The sequence below is a fragment of the Anomaloglossus baeobatrachus genome, chromosome 3, assembly GCF_048569485.1.
Source record: "Anomaloglossus baeobatrachus isolate aAnoBae1 chromosome 3, aAnoBae1.hap1, whole genome shotgun sequence".
Classification (NCBI taxonomy): Eukaryota; Metazoa; Chordata; class Amphibia; order Anura; family Aromobatidae; genus Anomaloglossus; species Anomaloglossus baeobatrachus.
The window spans coordinates 595954705-595978663 of record NC_134355.1 but is presented as its reverse complement, the minus strand read 5'-3'; the positions used below and the strand labels follow the sequence as shown (position 1 = coordinate 595978663).

Genomic DNA, 23959 nt, shown 5'->3' with positions numbered 1-23959 from the left:
ACGCCAGATTCCCGCACTTTTTCTAGGGCACGCCCACGGCCCCCTCCTCTCCACAGGACGCCGGCAGCCATTCCTGTCAGCTTTTCTGATGCTGGAGAGGGGAGACAAGCTCTGGGAGACCCAGGCAGGGATTCTGGTGATCACACAACCGCTTTGAGCGGGCGGTAAGCAGCACCTGAGGTGCTGACCCCACTAGTGCCGAAGTGTACATATATATTTATATGCTTGTATGCTATACATTACACTGTTCGGTCGCAATATTGATTTTTGGCTATATACCCTCCTGGATTGCTCAGAGGAGACAACAGCATGTCGTCCGCAAAAAGCAAGGGTGCCAATGCACAGGCTTACTATGCTGCCTGTACCGCATGTACGGCTATACTACTGGCAGGTTCCACCGACCCTCATTGTGTGCAATGCTCGGTCCCTGTGGCACTTACTCAGCCGGAGCCTCTGCTAATGGTGGCCCAGGGAGAACCACCTGTTAACACTGTCCAGGTGACGGGGACGGAGTTTGCAGTCTTTGCTGATAGACTTTCTGAGACTATGGCTAGGATACTAGAAACCTTGCAGTCCAGACCGGTATCTCAGACCATGGGCACTGTTGAATCATTGCACCCTGGTCCCCCTCAGTTGGAACAACAATGTGCTCCCGGGGTGTCTCATAGATCCCAGGGTGAGGGCTCTGACACGGACCGCAGTCCCAGACCGCCTAAGCGAGCTCGCTGGGAGCTTCCCTCGACATCATCACATTGTTCAGAGTCCCAGCGGGAGGACTCTCTGTATGATGAAGCGGAGATAGCTGATCAGGATTCTGATCCTGAGACCGCTCTCAACCTGGATACACCTGATGGTGACGCCATAGTGAATGTTCTTATAGCGTCCATCAATCAAATGTTGGATATTTCTCCCTCAGCTCCTCCAGTTGAGGAGTCAGCTTCTCAGCAGGAGAAATTCCGTTTCAGGTATCCCAAGCGTACATTGAGTACGTTTCTGGACCACTCTGACTTCAGGGAGGCAGTCCAGAAACACCGAGCTTGCCCAGATAAGCGTTCTCCAAACGCCTTAAGGATACACGTTATCCCTTCCCCCCTGACGTGGTCAAGGGCTGGGCTCAGTGTCCCAAGGTGGATCCTCCAATCTCCAGGCTGGCGGCTAGATCCATAGTTGCAGTGGAATATGGGGCTTCACTCAAAGATGCCACTGACAGGCAGATGGAGCTCTGGTTGAAATCCATCTATGAAGCTATCGGCGCGTCGTTTGCTCCAGCATTCGCAGCCGTATGGGCACTCCAAGCTATCTCAGCTGCTCAGGCGCAAATTGACGCAGTCACACGTACGTCTGTTCCGCAAGTGACGTCCTTAACCTCTCAGACGTCGGCATTTGCGTCCTACGCCATTAATGCTATCCTGGACTCTGCGAGCCGTACGGCGGTTGCATCCGCCAATTCGGTGGTAATACGCAGAGCCTTGTGGCTACGGGAATGGAAGGCAGATTCTGCTTCCAAAAAGGGCTTAACCAGTTTGCCATTTCTGGCAACCGCTTGTTTGGTGAGCGATTGGATGAAATCATTAAACAATCCTAGGGAAAGGACTAATCCTTACCCCAGCCCAAACCAAACAAACCCCAACAGAGGAGGGGACAGTCGAGGTTTCGGTCCTTTCGGGCCGCGGGCAGGTCCCAATTCTCCTCGTCCAAAAGGCCTCAGAAGGATCAGAGGAACTCAGATTCATGGCGGTCTCAGTACACCTGGCTGCCACAGGTCAAAGACCGTTGGGTGAGAGACATTCTGTCTCACGGTTACAGGATAGAGTTCAGCTCTCGTCCTCCGACTCGATTCTTCAGAACCTCTCCGCCCCCCTAGCGAGCCGATGCTCTTCGGCAGGCGGTGTGCACTCTGAAGGCAGAGGGAGTGGTGGTCCCGGTTCCTTTTCAGCATCAGGGTCACGGGTCTTACTCCAACTTGTTTGTGGTTCCAAAAAAGGACGGGTCTTTCCGTCCTGTTCTGGACCTAAAACTGCTCAACAAGCACGTGAAAACCAGGCGGTTCCGGATGGAATCCCTCCGCTCCGTCATCGCCTCAATGTCCCAAGGAGATTCCTTAGCATCGATCGACATCAAAGATGCTTATCTCCACGTGCCGATTGCTCCAGAGCACCAGCGTTTTCTGCGCTTCGTCATAGGAGACGAACACCTTCAGTTCGTGGCACTGCCTTTCGGCCTGGCGACAGCCCCACGGGTCTTCACCAAGGTCATGGCAACAGTAGTAGCAGTCCTGCACTCTCAGGGACACTCTGTGATCCCTTACTTAGACGATCTGCTTGTCAAGGCACCCTCTCAAGAGGCATGCCAACACAGCCTGAACGTTGCTATGGAGACTCTCCAGAGTTTCGGGTGGATCATCAATTTTCCAAAGTCAAATCTGACACCGGCCCAATCACTGACATATCTTGGCATGGAGTTTCATACCCTCTCAGCGATAGTGAAGCTTCCGCTGAACAAGCAGCGTTCACTACAGACGGGGGTGCAATCTCTCCTTCAAGGCCAGGCACACCCCTTGAGGCGCCTCATGCACTTACTAGGGAAGATGGTGGCAGCAATGGAGGCAGTCCCTTTCGCGCAGTTTCATCTGCGTCCACTTCAATGGGACATTCTCCGCAAATGGGACAGGAAGTCGACGTCCCTCGACAGGAACGTCTCCCCTTTTCAGGCAGCCAAAGATTCTCTTCGGTGGTGGCTTCTCCCCACTTCATTGTCGAAGGGAAAATCCTTCCTGCCCCCATCCTGGGCGGTGGTCACGACGGATGCGAGTCTGTCAGGGTGGGGAGCAGTCTTTCTCCACCACAGGGCTCAGGGTACTTGGACTCAGACAGAGTCCTCCCTGCAGATCAATGTTCTGGAGATAAGGGCAGTGTATCTTGCCCTAAAGGCTTTCCAGCCGTGGCTGGAAGGCAAGCAGCTCCGAATTCAGTCGGACAACTCCACAGCGGTGGCATACATCAACCACCAAGGCGGAACACGCAGTCGGCAAGCCTTCCAGGAAGTCCGGCGGATTCGGATGTGGGTGGTAGCCACGGCCTCCACCATATCCGCAGTTCACATCCCGGGCGTAGAAAACTGGGAAGCAGACTTTCTCAGTCGCCAGGGCATGGACGCAGGGGAATGGTCCCTTCACCCGGACGTGTTTCAGGAGATCTGTTGCCGCTGGGGGATGCCGGACGTCGTCCTAATGGCGTCCCGGCACAACAACAAGGTCCCGGCATTCATGGCACGGTCTCACGATCACAGAGCTCTGGCGGCAGACGCCTTAGTTCAGGATTGGTCGCAGTTTCAAACCCCTTATGTGTTTCCTCCTCTGGCACTGTTGCCCAGAGTGTTACGCAAGATCAGGTCCGACTGCCGCCGCGCCATCCTTGTCGCTCCAGACTGGCAGAGGAGGTCGTGGTACCCGGATCTGTGGCATCTCATGGTGGGCCAACCGTGGGCACTACCAGACCGGCCAGACTTACTGTCTCAAGGGCCGTTTTTCCATCTGAATTCTGCGGCCCTCAACCTGACTGTATGGCCATTGAGTCCTGGATCCTAGCGTCTTCAGGGTTATCTCAAGAGGTCATTGCCACTATGAGACGGGCCAGGAAACCAACATCGGCCAAGATCTACCACAGGACGTGGAAGATATTCTTATCCTGGTGCTCTGATCAGGGTTTTACTCCCTGACCGTTTGCCTTGCCCACTTTTCTTTCCTTCCTTCAATCCGGATTGGAAAAAGGTTTGTCGCTTGGCTCCCTTAAGGGACAAGTCTCAGCGCTCTCTGTGTTCTTTCAGAAGCGCCTAGCCAGGCTTCCTCAGGTACGCACGTTCCTGCAGGCGGTTTGCCGCATAGTCCCTCCTTACAAGCGGCCGTTAGAACCCTGGGATCTGAACAGGGTTCTGATGGCTCTTCAGAAGCCGCCTTTCGAGCCTATGAGGGATATTCCCCTTTCTCGCCTTTCGCAGAAAGTGGCCTTTCTAGTAGCAGTCACATCTCTTCGGAGGGTGTCTGAGCTAGCAGCGCTGTCATGCAAAGCTCCTTTCCTGGTGTTTCACCAGGACAAGGTGGTTCTGCGCCCGGTTCCGGAATTTCTTCCTAAGGTGGTATCCCCCTTTCATCTCAATCAGGATATCTCCTTACCTTCGTTTTGTTCTCATCCAGTTCATCAATGTGAAAAGGATTTGCATTTGTTGGATCTGGTGAGAGCACTCAGACTCTACATTTCCCGTACGGCGCCCCTGCGCCGCTCGGATGCACTCTTTGTCCTTGTCGCTGGTCAGCGTAAGGGGTCACAGGCTTCCAAATCCACCCTGGCTCGGTGGATCAAGGAACCAATTCTCGAAGCCTACCGTTCTTCTGGACTCCCGGTTCCCTCAGGGCTGAAGGCCCATTCTACCAGAGCCGTGGGTGCGTCCTGGGCTTTGCGGCCCAAGGCTTCGGCTCAGCAGGTGTGTCAGGCGGCTACCTGGTCGAGCCTGCACACTTTCACTAAACACTATCAGGTGCATACCTATGCTTCGGCAGACGCCAGCCTAGGTAGACGAGTCCTTCAGGCGGCGGTTGCTCACCTGTAGGATGGGGCCGTTTTACGGCTCTATTACGAGGTATTATTTTACCCACCCAGGGACTGCTTTTGGACGTCCCAATTGTCTGGGTCTCCCAATGGAGTGACAAAGAAGAAGGGAATTTTGTTTACTTACCGTAAATTCCTTTTCTTCTAGCTCCAATTGGGAGACCCAGCACCCGCCCTGTTCCCTTCGGGCTGTTGTTTTTTCGGGTATACATGTTGTTCATGTTGAATGGTTTCAGTTCTCCGAAATTTCTTCGGATTGAATTTACTTTAAACCAGTTTATTAGCTTTCCTCCTTCTTGCTTTTGCACTAAAACTGAGGAGCCCGTGATACACGGGAGGGTGTATAGGCAGAGGGGAGGGGTTACACTTTTTAAAGTGTAATACTTTGTGTGGCCTCCGGAGGCAGAAGCTATACACCCAATTGTCTGGGTCTCCCAATTGGAGCTAGAAGAAAAGGAATTTACGGTAAGTAAACAAAATTCCCTTCTTTATGTTCACCCCTTCACAACATATGATGCATAGTTGCGTCATGTGCCTGACTTTGATGCTTTCTTGGTGAACGAGCCCCTATCAAGTTCAGGGACATGACATAGCTATGCGTCATATGTTGTGAAGGGGGTTAACATAAAAACATGATTCTGGCAGATAATGTCTGAATTATTCAGCCATCAGCTGCCTCTAACAGCCACGGATGGAGTGGAGCTGCTAACCTGGTAATGCCATCGTCCATCTGAGTTAATGCGCTATTGTGATTACAGGGCACCAGTGGGTTGCCATGACAGCTTGAGGTCTGCTGAAGACCCCCAGATTTGTCACGATGGTTCTCCTATGGAAGCCAGTGTTTAGCATGCATTCATACAAGACTGTGATTTTCACTATACATAGAAATGCTGATGCACTGCTATGTATAGTACGGGATGATTGCAAGTTGAAGTCCTTAAGGCAGGGGTGGGGAACCTCCGGCCCGCGGGCCGTATGCGGCCCGCCATGACCTTTTCTGCGGCCCCCGGGCACATTCCACAGTCCACAGAGCTCGGGAGGCAGCAGCGTCTTGCTTGCTGCTGGCCCTTTAAACCCTGTATGGCTTACGTCCTCATGCTAGCGTGAGGACGTACTTTGTGGGTGGAGTAAGCGCTCAACTCGCTCTTTTTCCACAGAAGAGAAGCTACTACCTCAGCGTCCGACAGGTGTGTTTGTGCTCCCATGCCTGTGTGTGCCCCTGCACATCCCCACTGCAGCCTGTGCTCCGTGCAGCGTCCCGTCCTCCTTGTGCATTCCCACTGCAGCCTGTGCTCCATGCAGCGTCTCATCCTCCTCACTCTCCCCCACGGCAGCCTGTGCTCCTCACTCTCCCCCACGGCAGCCTGTGCTCCTCACTCTCCCCCACGGCAGCCTGTGCCCCTGTGGCCTCCCCACGGCAGCCTGTCCCCCTGTGGCCTCCCCACGGCAGCCTGTCCCCCTGTGGCCTCCCCACGGCAGCCTGTGCCCCTGTGGCCTCCCCACGGCAGCCTGTCCCCCTGTGGCCTCCCCACGGCAGCCTGTCCCCCTGTGGCCTCCCCACGGCAGCCTGTCCCCCTGTGGCCTCCCCACGGCAGCCTGTCCCCCTGTGGCCTCCCCACGGCAGCCTGTCCCCCTGTGGCCTCCCCACGGCAGCCTGTGCCCCTGTCGCCTCCACACTGCTGCCTATGCCCCTGCGGCCTCCACACTGCTGCCTGTGCCCCCCTGGTATGTCAGAACCCCTAGCAATGTCCTTATATTTCTCCCAGCCCTCCCAAGTGATATATAATCCTCCCCAGTGATATATAATCCTCCCCAGTGATATATAATCCTCCCCAGTGATATATAATCCTCCCCAGTGATATATAATCCTCCCCAGTGATATATAATCCTCCCCAGTGATGTCTAGTCCTCGCAGCCCTCCCCAGTGATGTCCAGTCCTCCCAGCCCTCCCCAGTGATGTCTAGTCCTCCCAGCCCTCCCCAGTGATGTCTAGTCCTCCCAGCCCTCCCCAGTGATGTCTAGTCCTCCCAGCCCTCCCCAGTGATGTCTAGTCCTCCCAGCCCTCCCCAGTGATGTCTAGTCCTCCCAGCCCTCCCCAGTGATGTCTAGTCCTCCCAGCCCTCCCCAGTGATGTCTAGTCCTCCCAGCCCTCCCCAGTGATGTCTAGTCCTCGCAGCCCTCCCCAGTGATGTCTAGTCCTCCCAGTCCTCCACAGTGATGTCTAGTCCTCCCAGCCCTCCCCAGTGATGTCTAGTCCTCCCAGCCCTCCCCAGTGATGTCTAGTCCTCCCAGCCCTCCCCAGTGATGTCTAGTCCTCCCAGCCCTCCACAGTGATGTCTAGTCCTCCCAGCCCTCCACAGTGATGTCTAGTCCTCCCAGCCCTCCACAGTGATGTCTAGTCCTCCCAGCCCTCCACAGTGATGTCTAGTCCTCCCAGCCCTCCCCAGTGATGTCTAGTCCTCCCAGCCCTCCCCAGTGATGTCTAGTCCTCCCAGCCCTCCCCAGTGATGTCTAGTCCTCCCAGCCCTCCCCAGTGATGTCTAGTCCTCCCAGCCCTCCCCAGTGATGTCTAGTCCTCCCAGTCCTCCCCAGTGATGTCTAGTCCTCCCAGTCCTCCCCAGTGATGTCTAGTCCTCCCAGTCCTCCACAGTGATGTCTAGTCCTCCCAGCCCTCCACAGTGATGTCTAGTCCTCCCAGCCCTCCACAGTGATGTCTAGTCCTCCCAGCCCTCCACAGTGATGTCTAGTCCTCGCAGCCCTCCCCAGTGATGTCTAGTCCTCGCAGCCCTCCCCAGTGATGTCTAGTCCTCGCAGCCCTCCCCAGTGATGTCTAGTCCTCGCAGCCCTCCCCAGTGATGTCTAGTCCTCGCAGCCCTCCCCAGTGATGTCTAGTCCTCGCAGCCCTCCCCAGTGATGTCTAGTCCTCCCAGCCCTCCCCAGTGATGTCTAGTCCTCCCAGCCCTCCCCAGTGATGTCTAGTCCTCCCAGCCCTCCCCAGTGATGTCTAGTCCTCCCAGCCCTCCCCAGTGATGTCTAGTCCTCCCAGCCCTCCCCAGTGATGTCTAGTCCTCCCAGCCCTCCCCAGTGATGTCTAGTCCTCCCAGCCCTCCCCAGTGATGTCTAGTCCTCCCAGCCCTCCCCAGTGATGTCTAGTCCTCCCAGCCCTCCCCAGTGATGTCTAGTCCTCCCAGCCCTCCCCAGTGATGTCTAGTCCTCCCAGCCCTCCCCAGTGATGTCTAGTCCTCCCAGCCCTCCCCAGTGATGTCTAGTCCTCCCAGCCCTCCCCAGTGATGTCTAGTCCTCCCAGTCCTCCACAGTGATGTCTAGTCCTCCCAGCCCTCCCCAGTGATGTCTAGTCCTCCCAGCCCTCCCCAGTGATGTCTAGTCCTCCTAGCCCTCCCCAGTGATGTCTAGTCCTCCCAGCCCTTCCCAGTGATGTCTAGTCCTCCCAGCCCTCCCCAGTGATGTCTAGTCTTCCCAGCCCTCCCCAGTGATGTCTAGTCCTCCCAGCCCTCCCCAGTGATGTCTAGTCCTCCCAGCCCTCCCCAGTGATGTCTAGTCCTCCCAGTCCTCCACAGTGATGTCTAGTCCTCCCAGCCCTCCACAGTGATGTCTAGTCCTCCCAGCCCTCCCCAGTGATGTCTAGTCCTAGCCCTCCCCAGTGATGTCTAGTCCTCCCAGCCCTCCACAGTGATGTCTAGTCCTCCCAGCCCTCCCCAGTGATGTCTAGTCCTCCTAGCCCTCCCCAGTGATGTCTAGTCCTCCCAGCCCTCCCCAGTGATGTCTAGTCCTCCCAGCAATGTATATTCCTTCCAGCCCTCCCCAGTGATGTATATGCCCTCAGCATCTCCTGTGATGTATATGCCCTCAGCATCTCCTGTGATGTATATGCCCTCAGCATCTCCTGTGATGTATATGCCCTCAGCATCTCCTGTGATGTATATGCCCTCAGCATCTCCTGTGATGTATATGCCCTCAGCATCTCCTGTGATGTATTTACAGCAGTCCCAGCTGACACAAACGTGGAAAAACAGTTGTGAGAAGCAATAAGATCAATATTGAATAATATAGCCGCACCAAAAACAAGACGCTTCAGCCGCCATGATGAGTTAATTGTTTGACTAAGTATAGCAGGGTAATTTTAAGTTGATAGTTTTGTGCGGCCCCCGAAGGTTGGTAGAAAATTCCAAATGGCCCTCGGCATTAAAAAGGTTCCCCACCCCTGCCTTAAGGAGACAAAAAAAACAACCCCAAAGACTTATCAGCAGTCACATTATCAGGATTACAATGAAAGGTAACTCCTTTTATATGCAGAGTTCCTCAACTCTCCAACAAATCACGTTTTCAGGATTTCCTAAGTTTTGCGCAGGTGATGGTATTCTGAAAACCTGATCTGTCGGTGGGCCTTGAGGACTGGAGTTGGGGGGTCACTGCAGTAGATAACACATGATCCACCATTCACAATAGGTTGTTACAGCTCGCATTCTCCTCCCTTCATAGTGACCCATAGAGTATACAGAGGGAATAGCATGGTCGGGTAATACATTTTCCTGCCTGTTTTATCGCATGAGCAAGTCTATTTGCTGTGTCTCCAGTTTTCTGAGCTCATCATAAATCAAGTCATTGATGTAGGAGCTCCGCAGCCGCTGAGTGCTGGAGATGCAGCAGAAACACTCAGTCCTGTGTAGAGATAAGTGAACCCACATTTATTTGGGTTCAGCAGGTCCGACCGGACTTTTAACAAAACAAAAAACGATTCACGACTTGAACCTGAACATCTGCCTGGACGCCGAACCCCGTATAGAAGTCTATGGGGACCCAAACATTGTGCTGTAAAAGGGTTAGGGGAATTAGCGGAGGACAGTTATACTTACCGAGTCTCCCGCACGTCTGTCACACTCTGTACAGGTCCACTATTTAACTCTCATACATATTTACTTCTTTCCCCTCCCATAATTAGTCTTGTTGTCTGTGATTGGTTGCAGTCAGACTGGCGCCCCCACCCTGTGTGACAGCATCTGTGATTGGTTGGAATTTCCTGTATGCGACCCTATAGTGGTGTAAAATGAATTTAAGAAAAAAAAAAAATTGGCCTAGGGTCCTCCCATTTTGTGATACACAACACAGATAAACCATATGGCTACAGGCTGAGCCCCCAGGTGGGGGCATTATCTTGGCTGTGTATCAAAATAAGAGGGACCCTATGCGGCTTTTTTAAAATTGTACTTAAATAAGTTAAAAAAAAAAAAGTGTGCCGTCCCCCGCCAATTTTAAAACCCAGCCAAGACCAAGTTGACAGCTGAGAGCTGTATTCTCAAGCTGGGGAGGCCCATGGTTATTGAGCCCCCCTAGCCTAAAAATAGTAGCCTGCCCAGAATTGTCGTGACCATTGGATGCGACAGTCAAGGCACTTTACCCAGCTCATTCTGATTGCCCTGGTGCTGTGGCAAATGGGTTATATAAGGGGTTAATGACAGATCACAGCTGCCACTAAGCCCTAGCTTAGTAATGAGACCCCTTCCATTACTAATCCTGTAAGTGAAAAGAAATGAACACAAACACCAAAAAACCTCTATTTGAAATAAAATATAAAAAACCTCCTCTTAAGCTTATTATCCCACCAAACACCCAGGTCCGACGTAATCCACATGAACTCCCATAATGATCCCGGATCTGCTACATTCTGAAGTCGTAAAGCGCATGCACATTACAGAACGCTATTGCCCGATGCGGCTTCGGGCAGACACTGGCTGAGCTGCAGCTGTGAGCGGTGACATCACGAAGTTTATCTGCAGTCACAGCTGGAGGTTCCCATGGTACCCCACATGTGACCGCAGGTAAACTCACCTCAGGTGAAGTGAGTTCAATCAGACCTGCATCTTCTGGCAGAAAAAGCGCATTTTTTTTTTTCTTCCAAGAGATGCAGATTTGTTGCTGGAATTTATACACCAAATCTGCATCTCCTGGCAAAAAAAAAAATCACATCAATACCGTATTGCGTTTTTTGCGTGTGTTTGTTTTTTTGTTTTTTTTTTTTTTTGTCACAAGATGCAGAATTGGTGCAGGAATTAGATATAACGTTTTGCACCAAATCTGTATCTCTTTGAAAAAAAAGGCGGGTTCCTGCCAAGGAGATGCAAGTCTGATTGAACTCGGTTCACCTGAGGGGAGGTCACTGAGTTCAGTGAGGTAATCTGAGGTGAGTTTACATGTGGTCACAGTTGGGTTACAGTGGGAACCTCTAGCTGTGAACTCAGATAAACTCAGTGATGTCAACGCTTACAGCTGCGGCTCAGTCAGTGTCTGCCTGAAACCGCAGCAGGCGGTCATGTTCTGTAATTTGCCCACACAATGCAACTTCAGTATGTAGCAGTCGGGAATGTCGTGGAACCTTGTGTGGATTACGTCGGTCCTGGGTGTTTTGTGGGGTTCATAAACTGGTGAAAGAGGGTGGGGTTTTTGTATTTTATTTCAAATAAACAATTTGTTTCTGTGTTGGTTTTTCTTTTCACTTAAAAGATTAGTACTGGGGGGGTCATTACTAGTCTACGGCTTAGTGGCAGATGTGAGCTGTCATTAACCCCTGATATTACCCTGATTGCCAGTGCACGAGGGCAATCGGGATTTGCCGGGATTTTTGCATCTAATAGATGGGACAATTCTAGCCGGCTGCAGGCAGTTATTTCTTTGTCGCTCCATTGGGAGACCCAGACAATTGGGTGTATAGCTTCTGCCTCCGGAGGCCACACAAAGTATTACACTTTAAAAAGTGTAACCCCTCCCCTCTGCCTATACACCCTCCCGTGCATCACGGGCTCCTCAGTTTTATGCTTTGTGTGGAAGGAGGCACACATCCACTCATCTTCTCATTTTAGTTATATCGGTTGGAAGAAAAGTGGGCCCCCACGGGACCCCCGGCATGTTCCCTTCTCACCCCACTTTGTCGGCGGTGTTGTTAAGGTTGAGGTACCCATTGTGGGTACAAAGGCAGGAGCCTCATGCCGTCTCCTTCACCATCCCTTAGCGGCTCTGGGAGAAGTGGGATCCTGAGCGGTCATCCAGTCACTGGGACCGTGCTCCCTCCGCAGCCCCTGGGGGAATCTGTCGGACAGGAGTTTGTTTATCCTCAGGGACCGGGCCCTGCATCACTAAGGTACTCTGTACCCCCATGGGGGATGTGCATGGAGCGCCTACATCCCGGACGCTGCAGCAGCTGCTTATTTGTGACGGCCGGCGGACTTCCGCGCCGACCGCGCCTGTTTGTCGGCCGCGGTATTAAATTTAGTCCCCGGCTTCAATTGCGGCCTAGTAGCAAAACTCCCGCCCCCGGACCTGTCTATCAGGGATAAGGGCGGGACTGCCGACCTGACGTCGGCTGTGAGGGCCAGGGCATCCTGTATGTTCCTCCCCCCCTCACTGATCACTGTGGGGACTCCAGATTCCTGCACTTTTCTAACGCCGCCCCCGGCTTCTCTCCTCCCCTGAGAGCTCCGGCAGCCATTTCTTTGGCATTCTGCCTGTGGAAGATTTCCTGGAAAGAGCTCTGCAACGCTGGGAGACCTAAGGCAGGGAATCTGGAGGACACACACTCCGCTTTTTAGCGGTCGGTAAGCCACACCGGTCACCCGGTGCTGGTCCTCTTAGGGTGCCGGAATAGATACTATATATGTTTATATACTTCTGTTCGGTCGGGCTGTATACCCTCTCCATATACCCTCAGTGATCACTCTCCTAGGAGACAACAGCATGTCGTCCACAAGGAGCAAGGGGGCCAAGACATGGTTATTTTGCGACCTGTACCTCTTGTGCGGCTAAGTTACCTGCAGGTTCCACCTACCCTCACTGTGAGCAATGCTCAACCCCTGTTTTGCTTCTACAAACAGAGCCTCGGTCACTAGTGGGCCCCTCGGCTCAGGTAGAATCCGTTGCTCCCCCTGTCCAGTCGGCAGGGACAGAGTTTGCAGTTTTTGCTGAAAAACTCTGAGTCACTCTCGCATTCCATGGCTCAGTCTATGGACAAATGGTCTGCCAAGCTGCTTGAAGCTTTGCAGTCCAGACCGCTCCTTACACAGGCCCCGGGCCCTGTTGGATCTTCACCCCCAGGCCCCTCTCTGCCCGCGCCGCAGCACGTTCCCAGGGGGGGCCCTAGGTCTCATGTGGAGGACTCCGGCCCGGACCACAGTCCCAGACCGGCTAAGCGGGCACGCTGGGACTCTTCCCCGAATTCTTCACGCTGCTCAGGTTCCCAGCGTGAGGACTCTCTGGAGGACGAGGCGGACGTCGCAGCTCAGGGCTCTGACACTGACGTTGCCCTCAATCTTGATACACCTGACGGGGACGCCATAGTAAATGATCTTATCTCGTCCATCAACCAGGTGTTAGATATCTCTCCCCCACCGCCACCTGTAGAGGAGTCGACTTCTCAGCAGGAGAAACACCAGTTTCGGTTCCCTAAACGTACACGGAGTGCGTTTTTCGATCACTCTAACTTCAGAGATGCTGTCCAGAAGCCCAGAGCGGTTCCGGACAAGCGCTTTACTAAGCGCCTTACTGACACACGTTACCCCTTCCCTTCTGACGTTGTCAAGGGTTGGGCTCAATGTCCCAAGGTGGATCCCCCAGTCTCTAGATTGGCGGCTAGATCTGTGGTATCGGTTGCAGATGGATCATCGCTAAAGGATGCCACTGACAGGCAGATAGAGCTCCTGATGAAATCCATCTATGAAGCCACGGGCGCGTCTTTTTGCCCCGGCCTTTGCAGCCGTGTGGGCACTACAAGCTATCTCAGCTTGTCTGGCTGAGATTAATGCGGTTACACGTAATTCTGCTCCGCAGGTTACGTCTTTGACTTCCCAGGCGTCAGTTTTTTCTTCCTACGCCATGAACGCAGTTTTAGACTCTGCTAGCCGTACAGCGGTGGCATCCGCTAACTCTGTGGCAGTCCGCAGGGCCATGTGGCTGCGCGAATGGAAGGCAGACTCGGCTTCCAAGAGGTTCTTAACCGGTTTGCCGTTTGCTGGCGACCGATTGTTTGGCGAACGATTGGATGAGATTATTAAGGAATCTAAGGGAAAGGACTCCTCCTTGCCCCAGTCTAAGCCAAAGAGACCTCAGCAACGACAGATACAACCGAGGTTTCGGTCCTTTCGTCCCTCCGCCAAGCCCCAATCCTCTTCGTCCAGCAGGCCGGAGAAAGGCCAGAGGAACTCCTATGCGTGGCGGGCTAAGTCACGCCCCCAAAAGGCCGCAGGAGGCACTGCTTCCAAGGCGGCCTCCTCATGACTCTCGGCATCCCCGAACCGCATCCTCGGTCGGTGGCAGGCTCTCCCGCTTTTGCGACGCCTGGTGGCCACATGTTCAAGACCGATGGGTGAGACACGTTCTGTCTCACGGTTACAGGATAGAGTTCAGCGCTCGTCCTCCGACTCGTTTCTTCAGAACATCTCCGCCCCCCGAGCGAGCCGATGCTCTTTTTCAGGCGGTGAACGCTCTGAAAACAGAAGGAGTTGTGATCCCTGTTCCCCCCCAGGAACATGGTCGCGGCTTTTACTCCAACTTGTTTGTGGTGCCAAAGAAGGACGGCTCGTTTCGTCCCGTTCTGGACCTCAAACTACTCAACAGACATGTGAGCACCAGACGGTTTCGGATGGAATCTCTCCGCTCTGTCATCGCTTCAATGTCACAAGGAGACTTCCTAGCATCGATCGACATCAAGGATGCTTATCTCCATGTGCCGATCACACCCGAACATCAACGCTTTTTGCGCTTCGCCATCAGGGACGAACACCTTCAGTTCGTGGCATTGCCTTTCGGCCTGGCGACAGCCCCACGGGTGTTCACCAAGGTCATGGCATCTGTTGTGGCGGTCCTACACTCTCAGGGCCACTCGGTGATTCCCTACTTAGACGATTTTCTGGTCAAGGCACCCTCTCAGTTGGCGTGTCAAAACAGCCTTTCCGTCGCTCTGGCGACTCTCCAGCAGTTCGGTTGGATAATCAACTTCCCAAAATCCAAGTTGACACCGACCCAATCACTGACGTACCTTGGGATGGAGTTTCATACTCAGTCAGCGGTAGTCATGCTACCGCGGGACAAACGGCTTTCTCTGCAGGCAGGGGTGCAATCTCTTCTTCGGGGTCAGTCACACCCCTTGAGGCGCCTCATGCACTTCCTGGGGAAGATGGTGGCAGCGATGGAGGCAGTGCCGTTCGCGCAATTCCATCTGCGGCCACTCCAGTGGGAAATTCTCCGAAAATGGGACAGGAGGTCGACTTCACTCGACAGGAACGTCTCTCTTTCCCTTGCAACCAAGACGTCACTTCAGTGGTGGCTCCTTCTCTACTCTCTGTCGCAGGGGAAATCCTTCCTACCCCCCACCTGGGCTGTGGTCACGACGGACGCGAGCCTGTCAGGGTGGGGGGCGGTTTTTCTCCACCACAGGGCTCAGGGAACCTGGACTCCGATAGTCTTCCCTTCAGATCAATATTCTGGAGATAAGGGCAGTGTATCTAGCCCTATTGGCCTTTCATCAGTGGCTGGAGGGCAGGCAGATCCGAATCCAGTCGGACAACGCCACGGCCGTCGCTTACATCAACCACCAAGGCGGCACTCGCAGTCGTCAAGCCTTCCAGGAAGTCCGGCGAATTCTGCAGTGGGTGGAAGCCACAGCCTCCACGATCTCCGCAGTGTACATCCCGGGCGTAGAAAACTGGGAAGCAGATTTTCTCAGCCGACAGGGCATGGACGCGGGGGAATGGTCTCTTCACCCAGACGTGTTTCGAGAGATCTGTCGCCGCTGGGGGACGCCGGACGTCGATCTCATGGCGTCACGGCACAACAACAAAGTCCCGGCATTCATGGCCCGGTCTCAAGATCACAGAGCTCTGGCGGCGGACGCATTAGTTCAGGATTGGTCGCAGTTTCGACTTCCCTATGTGTTTCCTCCTCTGGCGATGCTCCCCAGAGTGTTGCGCAAAATCAGGTCCGACTGTCATCGCGCCATTCTCGTCGCTCCAGATTGGCCGAGGCGGTCGTGGTACCCGGATCTGTGGCATCTCACGGTGGGTCAACCGTGGGTGCTCCCAGACCGCCCAGACTTGCTGTCTCAAGGGCCGTTTTTCCATCTGAATTCTGCGGCCCTCAACCTGACTGTGTGGCCATTGAGTCCTGGCTCCTAGCGTCCTCAGGGTTATCTCAAGATGTCATTGCCACTATGAGACAGGCCAGGAAACCAACGTCCGCCAAAATCTATCACAGGTCTTGGAGGATCTTCTTATCCTGGTGCTCTGACAAGGGTTTTACTCCCTGGCCCTTTGCCTTACCCACTTTTCTTTCATTCCTTCAATCCGGAATGGACAAGGGTTTGTCTCTCGGCTCTCTCAAGGGACAAGTATCGGCGCTTTCCGTATTTTTTCAAAAGCGTTTAGCCAGGCTTCCGCAGGTCCGCACGTTCCTGCAGGGAGTTTGCCACATAGTCCCACCTTACAAGCGTCCGCTGGAACCCTGGGACCTCAATAGGGTGCTAACGGCTCTTCAGAAGCCACCTTTTGAGCCGCTGCGGGAGGTCTCTTTATCACGTCTCTCGCAAAAGGTGGCATTTCTAGTGGCAGTTATATCGCTCCGCAGACTGTCGGAGCTGGCAGCGCTGTCATGCAAAGCCCCCTTCCTGGTTTTTCACCAGGATAAGGTGGTTCTACGTCCGGTCCCGGAATTTCTCCCTAAGGTGGTATCCCCTTTTCATCTCAATCAGGATATCTCCTTACCTTCATTTTACCCTCATCCAGTTCACCAATGTGAAAAAGATTTGCACTCATTAGATTTAGTGAGAGCACTCCGGCTCTACGTGTCTCGCACGGCGCCCCTGCGCCGTTCAGATGCCCTCTTTGTCCTTGTCGCTGGCCAGCGTAAGGGTTCGCAGGCTTCCAAGTCAACCTTGGCTCGATGGATCAAGGAACCGATTCTTGAAGCCTACCGTTCTTCTGGGATTCCACTTCCTTCAGGGTTGAAAGCCCATTCTACCAGAGCCGTGGGTGCGTCCTGGGCACTGCGGCACCGGGCTACGGCTCAGCAGGTGTGTCAGGCAGCTACCTGGTCTAGTCTGCACACTTTCACGAAACACTATCAGGTGCATGCCTATGCTTCGGCAGACGCCAGTCTAGGTAGGCGAGTCCTTCAGGCGGCGGTTGCCCACCTGTAAGAGGGGGTCGTTTTCGGCTCTTTTTATCGAGGTATTCTTTTACCCACCCAGGGACTGCTTTTGGACGTCCCAATTGTCTGGGTCTCCCAATGGAGCGACAAAGAAGAAGGGAATTTTGTTTACTTACCGTAAATTCCTTTTCTTCTAGCTCCTATTGGGAGACCCAGCACCCGCCCCTGTTCCCTTCGGGCTGGTTGTTCTTTTGTGTACACATGTTGTTCATGTTGAATTGTTCTTTTGGTTCATGGTTTTCAGTTCTCCGAACATCCTTCGGATTGAATTTACCTTAGACCAATTTATAAGTTTCCTCCTTTCTGCTTTTGCACCAAAACTGAGGAGCCCGTGATGCACGGGAGGGTGTATAGGCAGAGGGGAGGGGTTACACTTTTTAAAGTGTAATACTTTGTGTGGCCTCCGGAGGCAGAAGCTATACACCCAATTGTCTGGGTCTCCCAATAGGAGCTAGAAGAAAAGGAATTTACGGTAAGTAAACAAAATTCCCTTCTTTTAGGCTAGGGGGGCCAATAACCATAGGCCTCCCCAGCCTGAGAATACCAGCCCCCAACTGTCAACTTTATCTTGGCTGTGTATAAAAATTAAGAGGATATATCACAATATATGGGGGACCCTACACCAATTTTTTTTTTTTTTTTTTTTAATTTATTTTTACACAACTAGAGGGACGCAGACAGCGAGGTGTGATTTCCAACCAATCACACACTGTCACACAGGCTAGGGGCATGGTGTGACTGCAACCAATCAGACGCGCCGGGACTGATGATGGGTGGGGAAGCAGTGAACATGTATGACAGGTACATATTACAGCTCGTGTTTGCCCATCACTAGTCGTGTGATTAAAACCGGCAAGGAAATGTGTTTATCATACAGAAAGACACGGCAGTGAGCTCTTGCTATGTTATTTGTTTGCTCCTTATATCTGACTTCTGTTTCTTTCCCTGGATAAGAACTGTGGTATGTGTCGACCATGAACTGGAGCAGCTTTACATGGTCAGACACGGCCATTACACATTACATAGCAGGGAAACCTATCTAAGATTATCTCAGTACAGGAACTCTTATTAAACATATCCAAGTGTGGAACTTATTATTTCAAGATCTGTTGATTTAAAATTTTCTTTGTGGGAAAACGCATTTAAGTACAGTGGAACCTCGGTTTACGAGTAACTTGGTGTGCGAGTATTTCGCTATACGAGCAAAGCTTGCTGTAAATTTGTAACTCCGTTTACGAGCAAGCTTTGCTGTACGAGCAAATACTCACCGCACACACTTCCGGTTCCGTACTTTCATCGCGCTATGACCCGCTCTTGCAGTCCACACAAAACACACCTAATATGCTCACCTTGCCTTCCGTTCCATCGCCGGCCTCCTGGTTCTTGTTGTTCGCCGGTACAGGATGTGCATCGGGTAACCATCGCAACGATGGAGGAACTTCCGCTGTCAGCCGCTTCTCAAAGGCAGCGTGCTGACCAATCAGAGGCAAGCGGCTCATGCCTTTGACGTCAGCGCTCTGGCAGAAGCAGCTCCGGCATTGTTCATGATGGTTGCCTGATACACATCCTGTACCGGCGAACTACAAGAACCGGGAGGCCGGCGATGGATAGAAGGTGAGGTGAGCATAATTTGTGTGTTTGTGTGTGGAATGGCACAATAGGGGAGGGGACCAGGATGGGACATTGCACAAGTTGTGGAACAAATTGTCTGAGCTTGCATTATTTCCTATGGGAAATTTTGCTTTGCTAGACGAGTAACTTGGTTTACAAGCACACTCCCAGAACGGACTGTTCTCGTAAACCCAGGTTCCACTGTATATCAATTCAAAATCAGTAGGGTCGGAGTCGGTCTATTGTTGCAAATGTCCAATTGCTCATAAGAAGTAAAGGGCACTTTACACGCTGCGGTATCTGTATCGCTAACGAGCGTACCTGCCCCCTGTCGGTTGTGCGACACTGGCAAATCGCTGCCCGTGGCGCACAACATCGCTTACACCTGTCACATGGCTTACCTGCCCTGCGACGTCGCTCTGGCCGGCGAACCGCCTCCTTTCTAAGGGGGCGGTTCGTGCGGTATCACAGCAACGTCACGCGGCAGCCATCCAATAGCAGAGGAGGGGCGGAGATGAGTGGCCGGAACATCCCGCCCACCTCCTTCCTTCCTCATTGCCGGTGGACGCATGTAGGATGTTCGTCGCTCCTGCGGTGTCACACATAGCAATGTGTGATGCCACAGGAACGACTAACAACATCGTTCCTGCAGCAGCACTGACATTAAGGAAAGGAGCGACATGTCAACAATCATTGATTTTGCAATCGTTGATCGTCGCTCCTTGGTGTCACATGCTGCGATGTTGCTAATGGCGCCGGATGTGCGTCACTAACGAAGTGACCCCGACGATATATCGTTAACGATGTCTCAGCGCGTAAAGCACCCTTTAGAGTCTAATGTGGTTTATTGGTCATTGTAAAATATATGTTGCTTGTTCAATTAAAGTTGGTTAAATATTTTCTGGCTGTGTTTTCCTTTTACATATTTCTTATGTAGTAACTAAGCTTGTTAAAAAGTTTTCATCTGTTGGAGCCACAGCTTTATTAGCTTTAAGCTGTTGGTCAGGGTCGATTGCTTACAGGAAGGGGGCTGAGCCTGAGCTGAAAAGTGTACAGCCCCATAGACAGACATTCTATTGTTCCTGTACACCACTATTATACTTGAGGATGAGCGGAGTGCTCCTACTCTTTCCTTTTGAGCAATGTATGGGGGTCTCTGGACCATATAGGCCTCCAAGCTACACAGTGGTTACAATAGATCAAAACTTCTTTTTTTAAGTTTGGAAATAAAAAAATAGCTGGATTGAGTGCAGGCCGCTCTGTGATCTGCGCTTACACCTGAAAGAGACGTCGCGGTTCAAGAATCGAAACAACAGCGGCCTGCTATTGGCTGATGTGGTCAGGTGACTGATGCGGTCACACTCTACTGCCTACATGGGTGTTGTAGGTTTTGCTTTCCCTTTATGGTTTAACGATGTAACCTATTGTTCTCTACCACACAGGCTGCCTGGACATAAATTCATCAGTAAAAGGAGCTCGCTTTGTCAGGTTTTGTGACGCCTTCAATATACCCATCATCACTTTTGTAGATGTACCAGGATTTTTGCCAGGTAATTGTAGCTTTACGTGTGTGTGTGTGTGTGTGTGTGTGTGTACACACTACATATATATAATTTGTAAAAGCAACTGTGGAAATTAATTGAAGGTACATCTGTTGGTTACATTGTCATACTGTAATAACCTGCAGGTAACTGGATACGCAAGGACTGCACGGAACCACGGGGGTTAATCAATGCAAATTTAATAACATATTGCACAACACAGGTGGAAGAATAGTGCGGGAAAGGAGGGAGAGAAAAGCGGGAATGTGCACAGCAGTAGATATAATGTAATATACATACAACCACTTTGAATAGCTTGTCAAGGGTGGGAAGCCTCAGATTGTACTCCCAAAAGCAAAACACAAAAATCCTTATTAAGCAAAAAAAACGCAGAGTCCTTGTTACCTTTCTTGCATAACACAGTGCAGAGTCATTTCCTATCTGTCCCTAACTAAAAGTAGTGTGCACACTTAACTGCAGGTTTCAGCGTGGGGTACCTCGTCACCGTTGGGGCCCGTATTCCGCCGACAGACACCTCTAAAGTTCAGTCTTTGTCCCGTCTCTGTAATTTGCCCGTGCTGTCTGGCTCCTCGCTCCACATCCAGCCTTTCTTGGATCTGTGTCTTGGGGAGATGTCAAGAACACTCAGGTACTTGGACCTTGTTCAGCAGGGCAGAATGCGGCCTTGCCTTCTTCAGCACGTCCGAACACACACACCTCAGCATAAACAGCTACCAAACAAAACTAGCTCCTCCTCACATCCTGTTCAGGACTTTACCAAGTAAATCAAGCAGCAGGGGTTTGTGCCCGCTGTTCTTTGTTTTGACAGCAGGTGGCAGCATAACAAGAAAAAGTTCAGTCTTCTAACCTATATATGTAAATGTTAACAGGTCTTACAATACTAGTCATGTAAACTAGATGCATAGTGATTAGATGTAGGGCTCCATTTGACCTTGGAGATTCCTGTAGCTCGTGATGTGGGGATGATCCAGTGTTTTGTAACGAGATGAAAATGTAAAGCTGCACATTTTGTTGTTTTTAAGGCACTGCTCAGGAATATGGAGGCATTATCAGACACGGGGCAAAACTCCTGTTTGCCTTTGCAGAGGCTACTGTACCCAAGATCACAATTATTACCAGAAAGGTGAGCTGAGAAGGTCTATGGGAGCAGGTATGGGGGCAGTATGGGGGCAGAACTACTAACCATGTGGAATCTGATTCGTGCTAAATAAATTCTAAGTACAAGCGAGAAGTCGCCCCTGCCCTGCGCTCCCCTGATATTCAGTCCTGCGGCTCCTCTCCGTAGTAGTTGTTCTCCTCTATAGTGAGTGCTCAGCGGGTGGAGGATATAACACGCAGGAGCCATTAGTTCATAAAGTACCCAGAGGAGGGATCAAGCACAACACAAGGCGGACTGCTTCACAAGCACAGAGCACAGCTCTCTCCCCATTATGTATCTGCTGCCTTTCCAAAGTATTGGACACGATGACATTGGCGTGTAATACTGTCAGAGGCTTCAGGAGGACATCGCCAGTAATGTGAGCTTTGTAGAGGGCTGTGCTGTAAGAATAATGTGATCACAGTATGGAACGTCATTGCTCCTCCATGTAAATAGAAGGATCACATGGCCGCACCTCAGAGCGCAGCTCCTCCAGCAACTTTGTATTTTATAATACAGCTAATTAAGAAATCAGATAATCCCTTACTAATTTTACTAATAAGATACAATCATATGTAACTTACAAGTACACTGCTCAACTATTTCCGGCAATCTCATAGAGAATGGATGGAGCGGAGGCCGCACATGCACACCACCAGCATTCTATTGGGCTATAACTTTTATTTTTTAGGATGAATAACCCCTTGAACATCATGCTGGTAAAGTTGAATGCTCGCAATATTACAAAATACGTTCTCTTATGTCATTATCCACCACCATATATATATATCAATTATAGCTAGAGATGTAGATTGTTTTTCTATTCGATTCTTTTCAATTCTCAAACAGGCAAAACTACTTGCCTAATCCAGTTTCCCTGATATTCTCTTATAGCAACTATCTGGTTATTTATGGCCGCAGGTTGTCCAGTGTGAATCATTTGCCTTGAGTTAGTTTTGTGCTAACTACTAATTATTGGCTAATTTCAGGCTTATGGCGGTGCCTATGATGTAATGAGCTCAAAGCATCTTCGAGGTGATGTAAACTATGCCTGGCCAACTGCAGAAGTCGCTGTTATGGGAGCAAAGGTAAGACCTAAACCCAATGTATCTAATTTCACCTTGCTCATCTTTTTTTTTTCTCTGGACAATCATTCTTCAAGATGCCCAAAACTTTCTGAATGGGGCATCATCAGAAAAGATAACCTTACCCTAGTCCTCTGTAGTAGAGTTGAGCGAACCTGCAGACGTTCTGGTTCGCCTGGACTTAAAAAAAAAAAGGTCCGGTTCAGGATCGGACTTGAGCCTGAACATCTGCCCGAAGGCCGAACATTACCCGTAAAATAAGAGTTAAAGCAAGAGCGTCCACAGCCACGTGGGAGGCTTGGTAAGTAACGCTACTTCCGGGTCCGCTCATCAGTCCTCATACATATTCACTGTTTTCCCCGGCTGCTGATAGACCACGCCCCCACCCTATAATTGGTTGGAATCACAGGCGCTATCTGCATGCTTACAGTGGAGTGTAAAATAAACAAATGTAAAAAAAAAGGGTCCCTATAGTGATACCAGCACAGATAAAGCATCGGCCACCCCCAGCCATGGGCTTATCTTGGCTGAGCATCAAAATAATAGGAGCCGCAAGTTCCTTTCTTTTCTTTTATAAAAAACATGCGGTTCTGCCCAATTTTGATACCCAGCCAAGATAAAGCTCAACAGCTTGGGGCTGGTATTCTCAGACTAGGGAGACCCATGTGTATTATGTCCAGACCTGCTGGGGTATTTTGCGTGTTAATAAAGTGGTGAAAGAAGGTGTTTTTTTTGTATTTTATTTCAAATAAAGGATTTTTTTCAGTGTTTTGTGTTTATTTACTTTGACTTACAGATTAATAATCGGGGGTCTCATACTTACTGAGGCTCCATCGTGGCTGTACACTGGTTCCAGGTCGTGCATTCACTTCTGGGGCTGCGCATTAGCCTTCATTGCATATGCACTGCTTTCCCCGCCCACCGGCATCTGCTATTGGTTGCAGTCACGTGACAGCTGTGGGCTGGTATTCTCAGGCTTTAAAGACCAATGATTATTGGGCAATCCCCAGTCTAAAAATAGCAGCCTGTAGCTGCCCAGATTTGTTGGATCCATTAGAGGTGACAAGCCTGGAACTTTACCCAGCTCTTCCTGATCGCCTGGTCCAGTGGCAGTAAGGAGTTGAGAACAGCCCACAGCTGCCACTAAGCCCTAGATTGGTAATGGGGAGGCTATATGAGACCCTCCCCATTACTAATCTTTAAGTCAAAGTAAATAAACACAAACACTGAAAAAAATCCTTTATTTGAAATAAAATACAAAAAAAACACCCTCTTTCACCACTTTATTAGCCGCCCTGAAACACCCCTGCAGGTCTAACATAATCCACTAGGGTCTCCCCAGTCTGGGAATACAAGCGCCCAGTTTCCGGGCTTTATCTTGGCTGGGTATCAAAATTGGGGGGACCGCACGCTTTTTTTTTTTTTTTTTAATTGATTTAATTAATTTAAATAATAATCGCATGAGGTTCCTCCTATTTTGATACACAGCCAAGATCAGCGCACCACTGCAGCCGTGGACTTTATCTGTGCTGGGTATCATAATATGGGGGGACGCTACGCTAAATATTTAATTTTCTTTGTCGCTCCATTGGGAGACCCAGACAATTGGGTGTATAGGCTATGCCTCCGGAGGCCGCACAAAGTATTACACTTAAAAGTGTTAAGCCCCTCCCCTTCTGCCTATACACCCCCCGTGCTCCCACGGGCTCCTCAGTTTTTTGCTTTGTGCGAAGGAGGTCAGACATGCACGCA

The 23959-nt window shown here is 51.3% G+C and overlaps 1 protein-coding gene across 1 annotated transcript in view; it reads left to right on the top strand.

The window, feature by feature from the left end:
• PCCB (propionyl-CoA carboxylase subunit beta) overlaps nt 1–23959 on the top strand; it is a 99400-nt gene that overhangs the window by 52546 nt on the left and 22895 nt on the right. The window contains exons 11-13 of the mRNA XM_075338733.1: nt 19865–19972; nt 21007–21107; nt 22112–22210. Coding sequence (XP_075194848.1) covers nt 19865–19972; nt 21007–21107; nt 22112–22210 — 308 coding nt within the window. The remainder of the gene's footprint in view (nt 1–19864; nt 19973–21006; nt 21108–22111; nt 22211–23959) is intronic.